At 39.5% G+C, this 16,059-nt stretch overlaps 1 protein-coding gene and 1 long non-coding RNA gene across 2 annotated transcripts in view; one reads left to right on the top strand and one right to left on the bottom strand.

The window, feature by feature from the left end:
* The window catches only part of LOC126203501 (uncharacterized), a 119,489-nt gene that overhangs the window by 33,543 nt on the left and 69,887 nt on the right, over positions 1 to 16,059 (bottom strand). The gene's annotated exons all lie outside the window — the stretch shown is intronic.
* LOC126203500 (uncharacterized) overlaps positions 1 to 16,059 on the top strand; it is a 33,359-nt gene that overhangs the window by 293 nt on the left and 17,007 nt on the right. Inside the window, exon 2 of the mRNA XM_049937828.1 lies at positions 8,502 to 8,588. Coding sequence (XP_049793785.1) covers positions 8,502 to 8,588 — 87 coding nt within the window. The remainder of the gene's footprint in view (positions 1 to 8,501; positions 8,589 to 16,059) is intronic.

Genomic DNA, 16,059 nt, shown 5'->3' with positions numbered 1-16,059 from the left:
ACCCCCAGGTATTCATTATTTTCGAGTTAACGATTTATAAACTGCTTCAAGAAGTATTAAAATTAAAAGGTGTGACTCGAAGTTAAGCTGTAAACGTGCAAATGTCTCACGCAGCTTGCTGCAGTGAATATATGGAGAACAGATGTTTTCGGTCTGTGCCAATAAGGGGTGAAAGTATGAAGTGTAGCCCAGTCGCTTGAAACCAGTTTTTTAAGCCTGATAGAAATACATACAAAACCTACAAAATTGTTTGGTGAAGGAGCCCGTGTTCGATTCCCCGGTGGCGTAGGAGATTTTATCCGCACAGCTACTGAGTGTTGTGTTATCCCTATAATCGTATCGTCATTAGCGACACGAACATCGCATGAACTGCGTGGAAGGACTAGTCTAAGCCTATGCAACCTCGTACTAGGGTACGGCTTGGTCCTTCTGAATGTTCTAAATTGCTGAAACACATTGCCGTATCTTCTGCTCTTGAGACAGTTGCATGGGAATGTCCCGAAAGCCAATTTTATTTAATAAATTATTTTCTTTACAGGCTACATGAAGTAGTATATGGTATACTCGTTCACCTTATTTGAAACATTTCTCTTTCGTTTTAAGTTTTTCTTCACTATATATAAACTGGTTTCTTATACGCAAGAGCGTAAGTTCCCACTTGCGTACATATGTACGTTGTTTGATGGCAAACGATCATTTTGTCCAGTGTAAGACTTTTCCATTTTATGCGATTTCTTTTTGCTGCAACGAATGTACCGAAATATCAATGTGTCATTCCCCTCCCTAATAAGAAAAATTCTTCCCAATAGGCACTTACTTCGTGGAAGACGCTAAACAATATTTTCCACAGTCTCTCCCTCAATCTTACAATCCTATAGCAGTTACGCTAATTACGGATTACACTATAAGACGCCCGAAATAATACACGAGATGATCCATTTGATTTTGGGAGTACAGCAACAGAATATCAAAGATTATAACGGCCATACATTTTCTTGCCGTCTTCTGAGTGCGCTGACACGCTAAATCTACACCACTGGCATCCATTAGTTTACACGTGAGAATTTAAGTTTGTGCCGCTGCAGACCCAAGATACAGATCGGTAAATATATCACGAAAATACGAAGTTGCACATCGGCATGTCTGTTTGTTGAGAAATTTCATTCCAACTATTTTGAAATGAGCTACTACTCACATTTGTTTTTCAGGTAACCTAAAAATACTTTTCTCTTGTGGTCAGTTATCGGAAAAGCAAGTGAATTTCTAGACAGCTGATGTGGGAGTTAGTTTCTAGATTAACTGCTAAACAAGATGAGTTGTATACGGAAACATACCCACCCGTGTAGCCATGAGTATTAATGCGCTCGCTTTCGGGGTGAGAAAGAGGGTCCCCTTTCGAATCCGCCCGGCGGATTATCGACAAGGGCCGGGGTGACGACCAACTTGACTGCGCTTTTTAGGCGGTTTCCCACATCCCACGAGGTCAATACCGGACTGGTACCCACGTACTCCTCAGATATACCCTACGCAAACGTTTAGAAAACTTTCTTATATTTCTTCACAGAATTTAATGTAGGCGCAGCAGATCGGGTATCAATGTCAGTCGGTGAGTCCTGGCATGAAGTCGGCGTTCCAAAACATCCCAGAGGAGTTCCGTAGGATTCGGGTGAGGACTCAGTGCAGGCCAGTTCATTACAGGGATGTTATTGTCGTGTAATTATTCCGCGGCATTGTGAACAGGTACTCTGTCGTGTTGAAAGACGCAAGTCCGCAGCTCGTGGTCGTGCGGTAGCGTTCTCGCTTCCCGAGCCCGGGTTCCCGGGTTCGATTCCCGGCGGGGTCAGTGATTTTCTCTGTCTCATGATGACTGGGTGTTGTGTGATGTCCTTAGGTTAGTTAGGTTTAAATAGTTCTAAGTTCTAGGGGACTGATGACCATAGATGTTAAGTCCCATAGTGTTCAGAGCCATTTGAACCATTTTTGAAAGGTGCAATTGCATTCCCCGAATCGCTCATCAACAGTGGGAAGCAATAAGGTGCTTAAAACATCAGTGTAGGCCTGTGCTGTGATAATGCCACCCAAAACAAAAAGGGGTGCGAGCACACTCCATGAAAAACACGACCACACCACAACATCACCGCCTCCGAATTTTACTGACGGCATTACACACGCTGGCAGATGAGGTTCACCGGGCAATCGCCATACCCACACCCTGCCATAGTGTGTACCGTGGTTCGTCACTTCACACAACGTTTTTCTACAGTTCAATCGTACAATGTTTACGCTTCTTGCAAAATGGCTCTGAGCACTATGGGACTCAACTTCTGAGGTCATTAGCCCCTAGAACCTAGAACTAGATGAACCTAACTAACCTACGGACATCAAAAACATCCATGCCCGAGGCAGGATTCGAAGTTGCGACCGTAGCGGTCTCGCGGTTCCAGACTGCAGCGCCTAGAACCGCTCGGCCACTTCGGCCGGTTACGCTTCTTGCACCAAGCGAGGTGTCGTTTGGCACTGACCGGCGTGATGTGTGGCTTATGAGCAGCAGCTCGACCATGAAATCCCAGTGTTCTCACCTCCCGCCTAACTGTCATAGAACTTGCAGTGAATCATGAGGCAGTTTGAAATGCCTGTGAGATGGTCTGGATAGACGTCTGCCTATTACACATTACGGCCCTCTTCAACTGTCGGCAGTCCCTGTCAGTCAACAGACGAGGTCGGCCTGTACGCTTTTGTGCTGTACGTGTCCCTTCGCGTTTCCACTTCACTATCACATCGGTAACAATGGACCTAGGGATGTTTAGGAATGTGGAAATCTCACGTACAGACGTATGACGCAAGTGACACCCAATCACCTGACCACGTCCGAAGGCCGTGAGTTCCGCGGAGCACCCCATTCTGCTCTCTCACGATATCTAATAACTACTGAGGTCCCTGATATGGAATACCTGGCCGTTGATGACAACACAATGCAACTAAAATGAAAAACATATGTTTTTGTGGGTGTGCGTATAGGCCTACTTTTGATCACGTAGTGTATATTGGACTGTGATATTATCGGAATGCTTATAAATAAGAGTTAAGGACTAACATTAAAAGTGGCAGGTATTCATCTGGGCACACAATGTTTTTTACGCGGATAGCTCTACATTTTCTACTCCTGTAAATTGAGAGCCAGAAATCTCTACATACACGCATAAAACAAAAAGTCTCAGGGCGTTTTTAACAGAGATGTACTACAGTAGATTTCTGGCTCTCCATTCGCACCAAAACATTTACAATCTCGTACCTGCTAGGCATGTCGTAAACAGTAGTGAAATTATATCCCCTTCCCTGGCAAATTTTGTAGTTCGCTACAATGTCATGCAAAAATTTTTCTTTAAGTTAACGTGTGAGTTGTGAACGACATGTTTTCTGTCAACCTCACCCATTGTCTCCAGATAGTTAGGTCATAGTACATAAACTACATCTCGTTATTCTGCTCTATCAACTTCCGGTACGGTGGGACAGGCTTTTATAACCTTGGCCAACGATTCAGTCGCTTTGGTTTCTATTAGTCCAAAACCCCAGATTTCAACAAATGGCCTGGGTGGATATAACATCTCAATGCAATTGTGCGGATGCTTACACTTTATGTCGTAGGTTTTTGAAATGGATATTGGAGTCTAGCCCAGCTGGTACACTTAACCATCACCCCTACCCCTTTCACTCAGTACTCAATGGAGACACTTTTAACGGCCAAACAATGCCATCATACCTTCCGGAAGGGTGTCGTCTTCTTATTTTCTTGTATCTTAGTAAGGAACTCTCTTTTTCCGCCTAACATACATTCCTATGGCTACACGTCACTGTCATTTCATTTTTATTACAGTCGTGACTACGTGTTGCTCTCCCACCTGTTCATTGTTAGAATTGATTGTTTTCCGGTCTTTCCTAGTAACTGTCAACGTGCATCTATCGACTGCTCACTGAGCGACCATCAGTTCCTGAGCAGTTCTCCCATTTGAAGTAGATGTCTCACTACAGTAAGTCAAACTGGCAATACAGTAATGCAATCGTAGGATTTCCGTAACAGCCACATTGCAATTTCTGTTTTTCTTTTTCACATATTATTTGATGCATCAAATTATTGCTTATTATTTTTACTATCCCGTTCATTATTTTTGCTGTCCATGTAGTTGTTCTTCGTAGCAAACTTAACAACTAAATTTCATCAACTGGTTCTGTTACTTCAACCCAGTATGATACAGGTAATGCAAACAGTACGTTCCAGTGAATGTGGGTCAAAAAAGAAGCCATTTAGGAGACAAACCTTCTTACGTTCAATTGGGCTTTTTGCATACTTTGTGTTGAGTTTCTGTTGTTGTTGTGGTCTTCAGTCCTGAGACTGGTTTGATGCAGCTCTCCATGCTACTCTACCCTGTGCAAGCTTCTTCATGTTCAAGTACCTATTGCAACTTGCATCCTTCTGAATCTGCTCAGTGTATTCATCTCTTGGTCCCCCTCTACCACTTTTACCCTCCACGCTGCCCTCAAATACTAAAATGATAATCCCTTGATGCCTCAGAACATGTCCTACCAACCGATCCCTTCTTCTAGTTAAGTTGGGCCACAAATTTCTCTTCTCTCCAATTCTATTCAATACCTCCTCATTAGTTATGTGATCTACCCATTTAATCTTCAGCATTCTTCGGTAGCACCACATTTCCAAAGCTTCTATTCTCTTCTGGTCCAAACCATATACCGTCCACGTTTCACTTCCATACATGGCTACACTCCATACAACTACTTTCAGAAACGACTTCCTGACACTTAAATCTATACTCGATGTTAACAAATTTCTCTTCTTCAGAAACGCTTTCCTTGCCATTGCCAGTCTCTCAACTTCGACCATCATCCGTTATTTTTCTCCCAAAATAGCAAAACTCCTTTACTACTTATGTGTCTCATTTCCTAATCTAATTCCCTCAGCATCACCCGACTTAATTCGACTACATTCCATTATCCTCGTTTTGTTTTGTTGATGTTCATCTTATATCCTCCTTTCAAGATAATGTCCATTCCGTTCAACTGCTCATCCAAGTCCTTTGCTGTCTCTGACAGAACTACAATGTCATCGGCGAGCCTCAAAATTTTTATTTCTTCTACATGGATATTAATACCCGCTCCGAATATTTCTTTTGTTTCGTTTACTGCTTGCTCAATATACAGATTGAATAACATCGGGGAGAGGCTACAGCTCTGTGTCACTCCCTTCCCGACCACTACTTTCCTTTCATGTCCCTAGACACTTATAACTGCCGTCTGGATTCCGTACAAATTGTAAATAGCCTTTCGCTCCCTGTAATTTACCCATGCCGTCTTCAGAATTTGAAAGAGAGTATTCCAGTCAACATTGTCAAAAGCTTTCTCTAAGTTTACTAATGCTAGAAACTTAGGTTTGCCTTTCCTTAATCCATCTTCTAAGATAAGTCGTAGGGTCAGTATTGCCTCACATGTTCCAATATTTCTGCGGAATCCAAACTGATCTTCCCCGAGGTCGGCTTCTACCAGTTTTTCCATTCGTCTGTAAGGAATTCGCGTTAGTGTTTTGCAGCTGTGACTTATTAAACTGATAGTTCGGTAATTTTCACATCTGTCAACACCTGATTGGGACTGGAATTACTATATTCTTCTTGAAGTCTGAGGGTATTTCGCCTGTCTCGTACATCTGGCTCACCAGATGGTGGAGTTTTGTCAGGACTGGCTCTCCCAAGGCTGGCAGTAGTTCTAATGGAATGTTGTCTACTCCAGGGGCCTTATTTCGACTCAGGTATATCAGTGCTCTGCCAAACTCTTCACACAGTATCATATCTCCTATTTCATCTTCATCTACATCCTCTTCCATTTCCATAATATTGTCTTCAATTACATCGCCCTTGTATACACCCTATATGTACTCCTTCCACCTTCGTGATTCCGTTCTTTGCTTAGAACTGGGTTTCCATCTGAGCTCATATTCATAGAAGTGGTTCTATTTTCCCCAAAGGTCTCTTTAATTTTCCTTTAGGCAGTATCTATCTTACCCCTAGTGAGGTAAGCCTCTACAACCTTACATTTGTCCTCCAGCCATTCCTGCTAAGCCATTTTGCACTTCCGGTCGATACCATTTTTGAGCCGTTTGTATTTCTTTTTGCCTGCTTCATTTACAGCATTTTCATATTTTCTCCTTTCATCAATTAAATTCAATATTTACTCTGTTACCCAAGGGTTTCTACTAGCCCTCATCTTTTTACCTACTTGATCCTCTGCTGCCTTCACTATTTCATCCCTTAAAGCTACCTATTCTTCTTCTACTGTATTTCTTTCTCCCATTCCTGTCAATTGTTCCCTTATGCTCTCCCTGAAACTCTGTACAACCTCTGGTTTAGTCAGTTAATGCAGATCCCATCTCCTTAAATTCACACATTTTTGCAGTTTCTTTAGTTTTAATCCACAGTTCATAACCAGTAGATTGTGGTCAGAGTAAACATCTGCCCATGGAAATGTCTTACAATTTAAAACCTGGTTCTTAAATCTCTATCTTATTATTATACAATTTGTCTGATACCTTCCAGTATCTCCAGGGTTCTTCCATGTATACAGCCTTCTGTCATGATTCTTGAACCAAGTGTTAGCTATGATTAGGTTATGCTCTGCACAAAATTCTACCAGGCGGCTTCCTCCTTCATTTCTTACCCCGTATCCATATTTACCTACCACGTTTCCTTCCCTCCCAGTTCCTACTATCGAATTCCACTCACCCATGACTATTAACATTTCATCTCCCTTCACTATCTGAATAATTTCTTTTATCTCATCATACATTTCATCAAATTCTTCGTCATCTGCGGAGCTAGTTGGCATATAAACTTGTACTACTGTAGTAGGCGTGGGCTTCGTGTCTATGTTGGCCACAATAAGGCGTTCACTATGCTGTTTGTAGTAGCGTACCTGCGCTCCTATTTTTTGTTCATTATGAAAACTACTCCTGCATTACCCCTGTTTGAATTTTTATTTATAACCCTGTATTCACCTGACCAAAAGTCTTGTTCCTCCTGCCACCTTCACTATCTCCCACTGTATCTAACTTTAACCTATCCATTTCTCTTTTTAAATTTTCAAACCTACCTGCCCAATTAAGGGATCTGACATTCCACGCTCCGCTCCGTAGAACGTCAGTTTTCTTTCTCTTGATAACGATGTCCTCTTGAGTAGTCCCCGCCTGGAGATCCGAATGGGGGACTATTTTACCTCCGGAATATTTTACCTAAGAGGACGCCATCATCATTTAACCATACAGTAAAGCTGCATGCCCTCGGGAAAAATTACAGCTGTAATTTCCTCTTGCTTCAAGCCGTTCGCAGTACCAGCAGAGCAAGGCCGTTTTGGTTAGTGTTACAAGGCCAGATCAGTCAATCATCCAGACTGTTGCCCCTGCAACTACTGACTTGGCTGCTGCCCCTCTTCAGGGACCACATGGTTGCCTGGTCTCTCAACAGATACCCCTCCGTTGTGATTGCACCTACGGTACAGCTATCTGTATCGCTGAGGCATGCAAGCCTCCCCACCAACGACAAAGTCCACGGTTGACATGGGGGGAGGTAGTGTTAGTAACAAATTAATTTTGTGTCTGTAACAAATTAAATTATGTTCCCAGTGACGATGCAGAGCGTAAGCGCAGATGTTTTTATATGTGGTGCCTTGATATGCATATAGATTAATGTGGTGGTTTTCTTATTTCTCTACATCGAATGGTCTTCTACCACACATATCTCAAGCTTTATGAGCTGATGTTTTCTATACTGCCGTATATGCACCACTGAGAGGACTATGCCTGTTAGTGTAGATTGACTGTTTTATATCCACACAGACACACTTTAAGAAATGACCTGCTGCTCGGGGGAACATAAGCATAATGGTTTTCTCTTGGCACATGTTGTTGGAGGTACTAGCCAACCAAAAAATACATAACTTATAATAGCTCTAATTATTATTCTGTAAATCACATAAATATTGAAGTAATGTTTATCAGTACACCATCCTCGGTTATCAACAGAATTACCTGCAGATGTACCCATTGTACACTGTACAGTCTGCAAGTGCCATGTAGTCTTTTTCACAACGTTTTCCTTGACGTTTGGAATAATCTGGTCTATTGCCGGATGTTTGTGTCGCTCTGGCACACTATTTCGGTCACGTAACTCGTTGCCTTCTTCAGGTGCTACCTGAGACTGCCGTATTGGAGGATCTTGCCCAGTATTTATTCCCAGAGAGCACCCAGCACCCTTTGGGCATAAATACTGGACAAGATCTTCCAATACAGCAGTCTCAGGTAGCACCTGAAGAAGGCAACGAGTTACGTGGCCGAAATATTGTGCCAAAGCGACACATACATCCGGCAGTAGACTCGGTTATTCCACATGTCAAGATCTCGCCTGGAAAGCCTGAAGAGTTACAATGTTTTTCCTTTTTATTAGGCATCAGCACCGCACAGGTGTCCTGTTCTACAGAATGTTTGAACCTGGCAAATCAGATTCGCAACGCCGACAGTATTTTCACTGCAGGTATGTATAATTATGCACAATTCAATAATCGTTTGATGTTCTTGCGTATGATTGGTGCTATTTACCTGTTAAATAATGATTCACCAAATAATAACAATTTTAATTTTGTCACTTGATATGACAGAGATGTGTTTTCAGTGTCTCATGAAAGGTACTACAGCAGAGGTAATGTGGAAGTCCTCAGTGCTTTCTAGTTTAATTCGCTTATTTAATTGCTATCTAGGAATCTTCAGATCAAATTTAGCATGTTATTTTAAAAGTCTATATCAACAAAGAAAGCTCTACAGTAATGTGAAGTGATACACCAAAGTCCACTAATATGATTGCTGCCTCCTGGTTCTTTTCTTTTCGTTTCCTTTTTGGAGGTTGTACTGATTTTTCCTGCTCTATTTTATCCACTGCAGTATTTTCTTCTATATCTGATCCACTTCTTCCTGCATTGCTCCTCTAATATTATGTGGATTGTTGCTGTGCCTCTCACCTGAAATGTGAGATTTTTTTTTAATATCTTGAAAGCTGCATTCCGAGACTCATATACGTGTGTTTTTATGTTAGAGTTGTGTGAGAGTTGTATGTATCACAGCTTTCCTGTTGCAGCTTCTATTAATAAATCGTTTAGCCTCATTTGACAGATTTCCATTCTTTGCTTTACTTTCAACGCTTTCATACCATCATTTTACAGAATTATTTTTTTTTTGGTCCCAAAACTTTCAACGATTTCATTTATGTTCATCATATTCATACATTTCTCTTCAAAGTCATTAACTAGTTCTACTGAAATGGCTGTTACTATTATTTGCTTCTGATATAGATGTCATACAGACTTTTCTTGTAGACAATATGTTTCCTACCTGTAATCTCTATTCGTTTGTTTATTTTTCTACCACATCCATAGCAAATGTTTTTTTTCTGAAATCGCTAAGCCGTGATCGTTGTATAAGTCACCTTTTCTATTAGCTCTGGGGTTTGTGAACTATTTTGGTGTTTTCCATTATGTCTGACCTCTTACTGTCCATATCAGGAATCATTTGATGCTGAGAACAAGAATTAGTAATTCTTATCTGAGATAAGTTACAAATTTAAGATATATCTTCCATTACATCTCATACATTATCTAACAGTTCATTAAGAGTTCTAGCATTAAACCCTCCTACTAAGCCAATGAAGTCACTTTGTAACATTCCCACACCTAGCTAAAGCACTAGGCTGAGCGATCGCGCACCTAAGGACTTCTGGAGCAACGCTATCGTTCCGAAAACTGCCGAACACAAATGGTCAAATCTACAGAACTGCCTGCTGAGAATAGCAGTGACAACTCTCTTAAATAGAATATTTTTGATATGATATTATTGATTCATAAAAGGGTTAAATGTGGTACAGATCTTACAGGGAAATAACTATTAATATTTGGCTGAATAACCTAGTTGCCTGACATGAACATTGGTGTATGTGAAATAATACAGCCCCAGTACACCACGACAGACTTCACTGCAGAATCATTTGACTATAGCAGTGACATACACAATCTACGATAGCGTGTACAATTCGATTAAGTAATTTTGTATCATACTGGCTAAATATTCAATGTGGTTACTCAATTTAGTATGTTCGAAACACAGTTCAAAAATTTGGAAGGAACATTCTTAATGCATAAAATGTTCAGTGATTACCGTCACGATGAAATGACCTTGAACACGACAGCACACTGAAACGTCCCCTTAGAAAAATTGTATATGACTGTGCTTAAACTGACACACAATATTTTTAGCGCAACGCAATCTGACTTTTAATAATCCCTACAAAAGAATGGCCCTGACTAACATTAAACTATACCTTTCACAAATCACTTACCTCACAAAAATCTTCGTTACTCAAGCCACTGCAATACAGCGAGCGCCACTACTGCCAGCTAAATAAAAAATTCAAACTACTGAAGGCACTAACTACTGATAGGCACAGTTAGCAAATGAAAGATTTTTATAGAGAACAAACAACGTATTCACCTTAATGGCCATAATATATATAGCACTTCATGACATCCAGTCTTAGAAATTTCAAAACTCCGCTATATCTCTCCCCACATCCACCACTGCTTTGGCTCACCTCCAACTGCGCAACACTACGTGCTGTTAACAGCCAACTGCCCAACGCTACAATAGCCAACAACAATGCAAACCAGCCACAGACTGCACGCAGCACAGCCAGTGATTTTCATACAGAGCGCTACGTGGCGTTACCAATAAAAAAAAACCTATACAGCCTACTTACATAGCCCCCATGCTCCCCACAAAAAATTTTACAAATTGTTTTGGGCACTGGCCAATACAGATTTGAAAAAATTTTTCATAATTACAATAACAAACAATGTATTCACCTTAATGGCCATAATATATATAGCACTTCATGACATCCAGTCTTAGAAATTTCAAAACTCCGATATATCTCTCCCCACATCCACCACTGCTTCGGCTCACCTCCAACTGCGCAACACTACGTGCTGTTAACAGCCAACTGCCCAACGCTACAATAGCCAACAACAATGCAAACCAGCCACAGACTGCACGCAGCACAGCCAGTGATTTTCATACAGAGCGCTACGTGGCGTTACCAATAAAAAAAAAAAACCTATACAGCCTACTTACATAGCCCCCATGCTCCCCACAAAAAATTTTACAAATTGTTTTGGGCACTGGCCAATACAGATTTGAAAAAATTTTTCATAATTACAATAACAAAGAAATCAAATGCACACACTTATTGATACAATGTTGATCAAAAGCTAAAATTTTCTCACAGTCCATAGAGACAGTCCTGATCATTCATTACAGTAAAATTGCAGTGTTTCTTTTTTTTCTCGAAGTCTGAACATTGAAGAAAACGCACATGGAAGTAGTGGATTTCCATGCAGTGTTGAAGAAGTAGTGTTGTCCTTCCAACGGAAAGACAGTGCTGACTCTTGACATGCAGACAGGTAATGGTCCACAACAGAGCAAACCTACAGCTGAGTAAGTCGAAGTTTTGAAGAATATTGGTAGGTAGGTCATCACAGAGCAGACCCACTGTAATCCTGGTAGAGATTATGGCATTGGTGTGCCACCAGAGGTACAGACTCACTGCAGTCCTTGTAGAGATAATGGTATTGTTGGGCCATCAAAGATGCAGACCCACTGTAGTCCTTGTAGAGATGGCCAGCAGCCATCTGCTGTGACTGTGCAGGTGCACAATCATCAAAAAATGGTTCAAATGGCTCTGAGCACTATGGGACTCAACTGCTGTGGTCATAAGTCCCCTAGAACTTAGAACTACTTAAACCTAACTAACCTAAGGACAGCACACAACACCCAGCCATCACGAGGCAGAGAAAATCCCTGACCCCGCCGGGAATCGAACCCGGGAACCCGGGTGTGGGAAGCGAGAACGCTACCGCACGACCACGAGATGCGGGCACACAATCATCATTGAAGAGTCTTGCAGAGAATATAGCAAGTCCATAAACCACCACTTGTGCACTCACAAAGTTTTTTTTAGTTGTCCTTAGAACCAGCAATGCTGTTAACCAGTCCCTTGCTGAATTATCAACATACGTGCAAGCACTAACAGTCCCAATGTCTCACATACTGTGCATATATTATGAGCAACAGAAACGTGTGCAGTTAAATGATACTTAATTTGATGAACTGGTGTCAATTAAAATTTTATAACATAAGAATACAATAACAAAGGTACAAAATACACCATTAAAGAACATAACAATACAGATAACATTTTTAGTAGTACAGGCTTTATAAAAGAATAGAAGTAAACAGACACATCAGTGTTACAGGAATTATGACATAAGTAAATATATAAAATAATTAGAATAGTTTTCGAAACATTAATTTCACACATGAGAATTGAAACAGAACAGAATTGATAATGTCTATAAAAATCTTTACAAAGAAAATAACATATTATTAATGCAAAATATATTTGAAGATAACAGTATTCCTCATCATAGTGAATGTAGCTTAGTACTAGAAAAATTCTACAACATAAATCTTATTAGCTAAACACATAAAGACAGGAAAACACAAATACCCAAGGGTACACAAACACATAGTGGGATATCACAAGGGGAAAGGACAGTGTTTGTTTTCAGTGTAACATTTGGTACTGCAGTCCAACCCAAAACTTCATTCCATAGATCTTTCGTCATATTTCAACATTTGTTTCCACCAAAAAAAATTCTATCCAAGCATGCTTTCTGTATTTATATGTTAACATATTTCTTACCTCATTATTTATTTTCCATTATCTTACCTCATCATTTATTTCCAAGAAAATCCTACCTAAATCAGTTGTCCCTAAACCCTACTTTTTTGTTCATATCCTCTTTCAAAATTCTTTTTTGGCCAAACCATTTTCTTATAGCTTCTCAATGCATTTCTTCCAATTCATCACAACTCGTTCTCTTATAAAGCCTACCCCATCTTAAGCTAACTTAAATCTAATGAGCTCAGATGCTAAACTAAGGGACGAGGCAATGCAGCAGCAAAAAAACAATTAACGCAAACAGCAATGACAAAAAAATGCAAATTGGCAAAGCAAGCAGCAGTAAATATAAATTAACAGAGAAAATGCAACATTACAACTAATATGAGTCAATGTGCAGCAACACGAAAAATAAATCAGTAGTAAAACTGGCTTAACAGAGTAATACAAAGTGAAATTTAGTAGCACTATGCCTGGAAAATCAGCAGCAGCAAATGCAGTAACTTATATCTAAACATGACAAACTCACATGCAGAAAAAATATTACAGTAAAAATGGCCGTGTTTAATACCTATGTCACATCTTAACACTAGAGTGATGCATCACGATAACTTACTCAACCAAAAAAAAAAATTACCAAATAGTTGAAAAGAAAATTATGTATGCAGTTACTGTTATTAATCCCTTCTTATTGTTCTTTCCATTCCAAGTGCTCCTTTTTCGAAGAATATGGATCATAAAATTATTATTTAATAGATCTGTTGGCAGAAAGTGTTCACATTAGCAAATGCACTTAATTTTATTTTATAAAGCCAATGGTGCAACACAGCTGGAAACCAGATATTAAACAAAATGAGCAATCTCTCAACTAGAAAGACAATAGATGTAAAATGTTTCTCATCATTTCATTTCAGTAAATATCATAAATTAAGAACTCTTCAGTGTAATCATGTTTTCAAGTTTGAGCGTGTCGTATTTGTGATGCTTTCTACAAAGAATTGTCAATATGGAAGTTAATGGCCTGTTTTTTCACCACCTAATGGCTTTTTCTCCAGGTGACGCACAGCTGTGCGTCAACGACGTATTATGTCGAGGTCACTTAGCTTTCTTACCAAAATTTACAACAGAAGTTTCCGCTACAGTGACACGATACAAATAAAATTTTACAAGTCGATAAATTACAGTAGAAATGTGTAGAAACAAAATCCTATAAATGTAACAGTGTCCAAAAACTTTTCACCGGCATTGTGATACATTCACGCCTTTACACACATTTCATAACTCTTAAAGTACAATTCTTGGTTTCCAACATCCTTTTTCTCAAATCAGGGTGCCTAACCACTACTCATTATGCTCTACCTTATTACACAGATACATGTTCGTCGACACTTCTTCAATATTTCTTCATAACAAATACGTAACATAATTAAATTCCTCATATAGCATCAGCTTATTGATCATAAACATACCTCAACAGCATAATACCCATTGTCATCGTAAAAATAACATCATAAAAACTCAGCCAAATCTCAAAAACGTCGTAGCTTTCTGCAATAATTTCAAACCCTAAAAAATAGTCTCTGCTCATTTGAATAGTGTCATCTACCTCAAACATACTTTAAAAATCATGATCTCATTCCAAATACATCATTCAAAGCTCTCATAGTATCACAATGGTTCTGAAAAAATATGAAGAGTTCACAAAGTACATACAAAATACAATTTCATAAGTGTGGAGTTATCCAACTGTGTAATTACATAAACATCTGTCACTGATGTAGTAAAATAAATGTTTGTCTCTCTCAGTTAAATGATCAGATAGCTGTGTAATTTATGTGTTAGAGAAATATAGTACCGATGTGTAAAGTTGTATAAGCAAATACCACATTAGCTAGGGCTCCTTGTGCTTGCCAAACACATGGTACACAGAGTAGTCATGTACCCCCATGAGGATTAAAGTAATTATACCCTCAGGTGTTACAGATTACAGCAATGGAATGAAATGTATCACAGAAAACCTTTGTATCATTTAATTCAAAAATCTTTAAAAATAAATGTTTTATGTACAAAATCAATCACTCAAATACGTGTACTGTAGCGCTAAACTGTGCGTCTTGTTGTAAGATAATCTCTGTCACTACTTAACGGTAAAAATGTGCTAAGTGTAGTAATTATCGTCGTCCATAAGCAAAGTTCTGGAGAAGTCAATGTACTTACCTCGTAATAAACAAAAGTGAAATGCTTTGCGTATAGGTATCGTAGTTATTATGTACCTTACTGTGATCAAGAAAGTACTATAATGTAACGTGTTGTTGTGCTATGACAAAGGCTGTCTCATTGTAGCTATACCACAAAAGTTACTACTAAAACATGTTTTACTTTCCACAAGAATTCAGAAAAACTGTGCAGATATAAAACAGATACACCGCAATAGCAACAATGTACATTGTGTCACACATTAGTAGCGTCGTGTTATAATCGTGTAGCTGTCAAATAAACTAACCACTGTGTCATCCGGTATCTCTCAGAAAGTACTTTAAATCCAGAATGTATTTTCAAGTAAACCAAAATGTTGCGTTAAAATCTCATTAGCAGTACCAGTAAATGTTCTAAGTATGTAAGCCTTATAGTCGTTACGTAATCGTGCAACTAACAAGCAAGAATGTACACACACAATAACATTGTGATGTCTGTTCACTATAACAATGCATTCGTAAATACTGTCTAAATATGTTCCCTAGGTTCCAGACTGGATAGTTAACTTCAAAACATTTTTGCATGTTAACAGTTTCTCGGTGTGACAAATTATACCAGTAGCGTGAAGTGAATAATTTTATAGCAAGGACTAAGTTAAAAAAAAAAAGATTATCTCTCAATAAACGGTTTTACATGTGAAATGTGGTGCAATCTATTACTCTTTCTACTATGCAGAGCTCCAGCTTCAACGGAATTCTCATGTGGTATATGGTACATCGGCAAAAAATGCTCAAATTTTTCTCAAGGTTAGCGTCTATGTTATTTTTCTCTGAGCCAGCCGGCGCATGTGGCTGCCTGCGGTGCGAGTCATTGTCTGCTACTTCTTTGTTGGCGTGCGTCCCTATTGCGATTAGGAGACCTAACTGCCACAACTTCACCTTGCCGACAGAGCCCAGCACTGTTTGAATCCCGCCAGTTCTGATGAAATTCAGGTCTGTCCTTATGATTATATCGTCTGTCGTCA

This window comes from Schistocerca nitens, chromosome 9, assembly GCF_023898315.1.
Source record: "Schistocerca nitens isolate TAMUIC-IGC-003100 chromosome 9, iqSchNite1.1, whole genome shotgun sequence".
NCBI classification, from domain to species: domain Eukaryota; kingdom Metazoa; phylum Arthropoda; class Insecta; order Orthoptera; family Acrididae; genus Schistocerca; species Schistocerca nitens.
The sequence above is the reverse complement of the archived record's forward strand: the minus strand, read 5'-3'. Positions and strand labels throughout refer to the sequence as shown.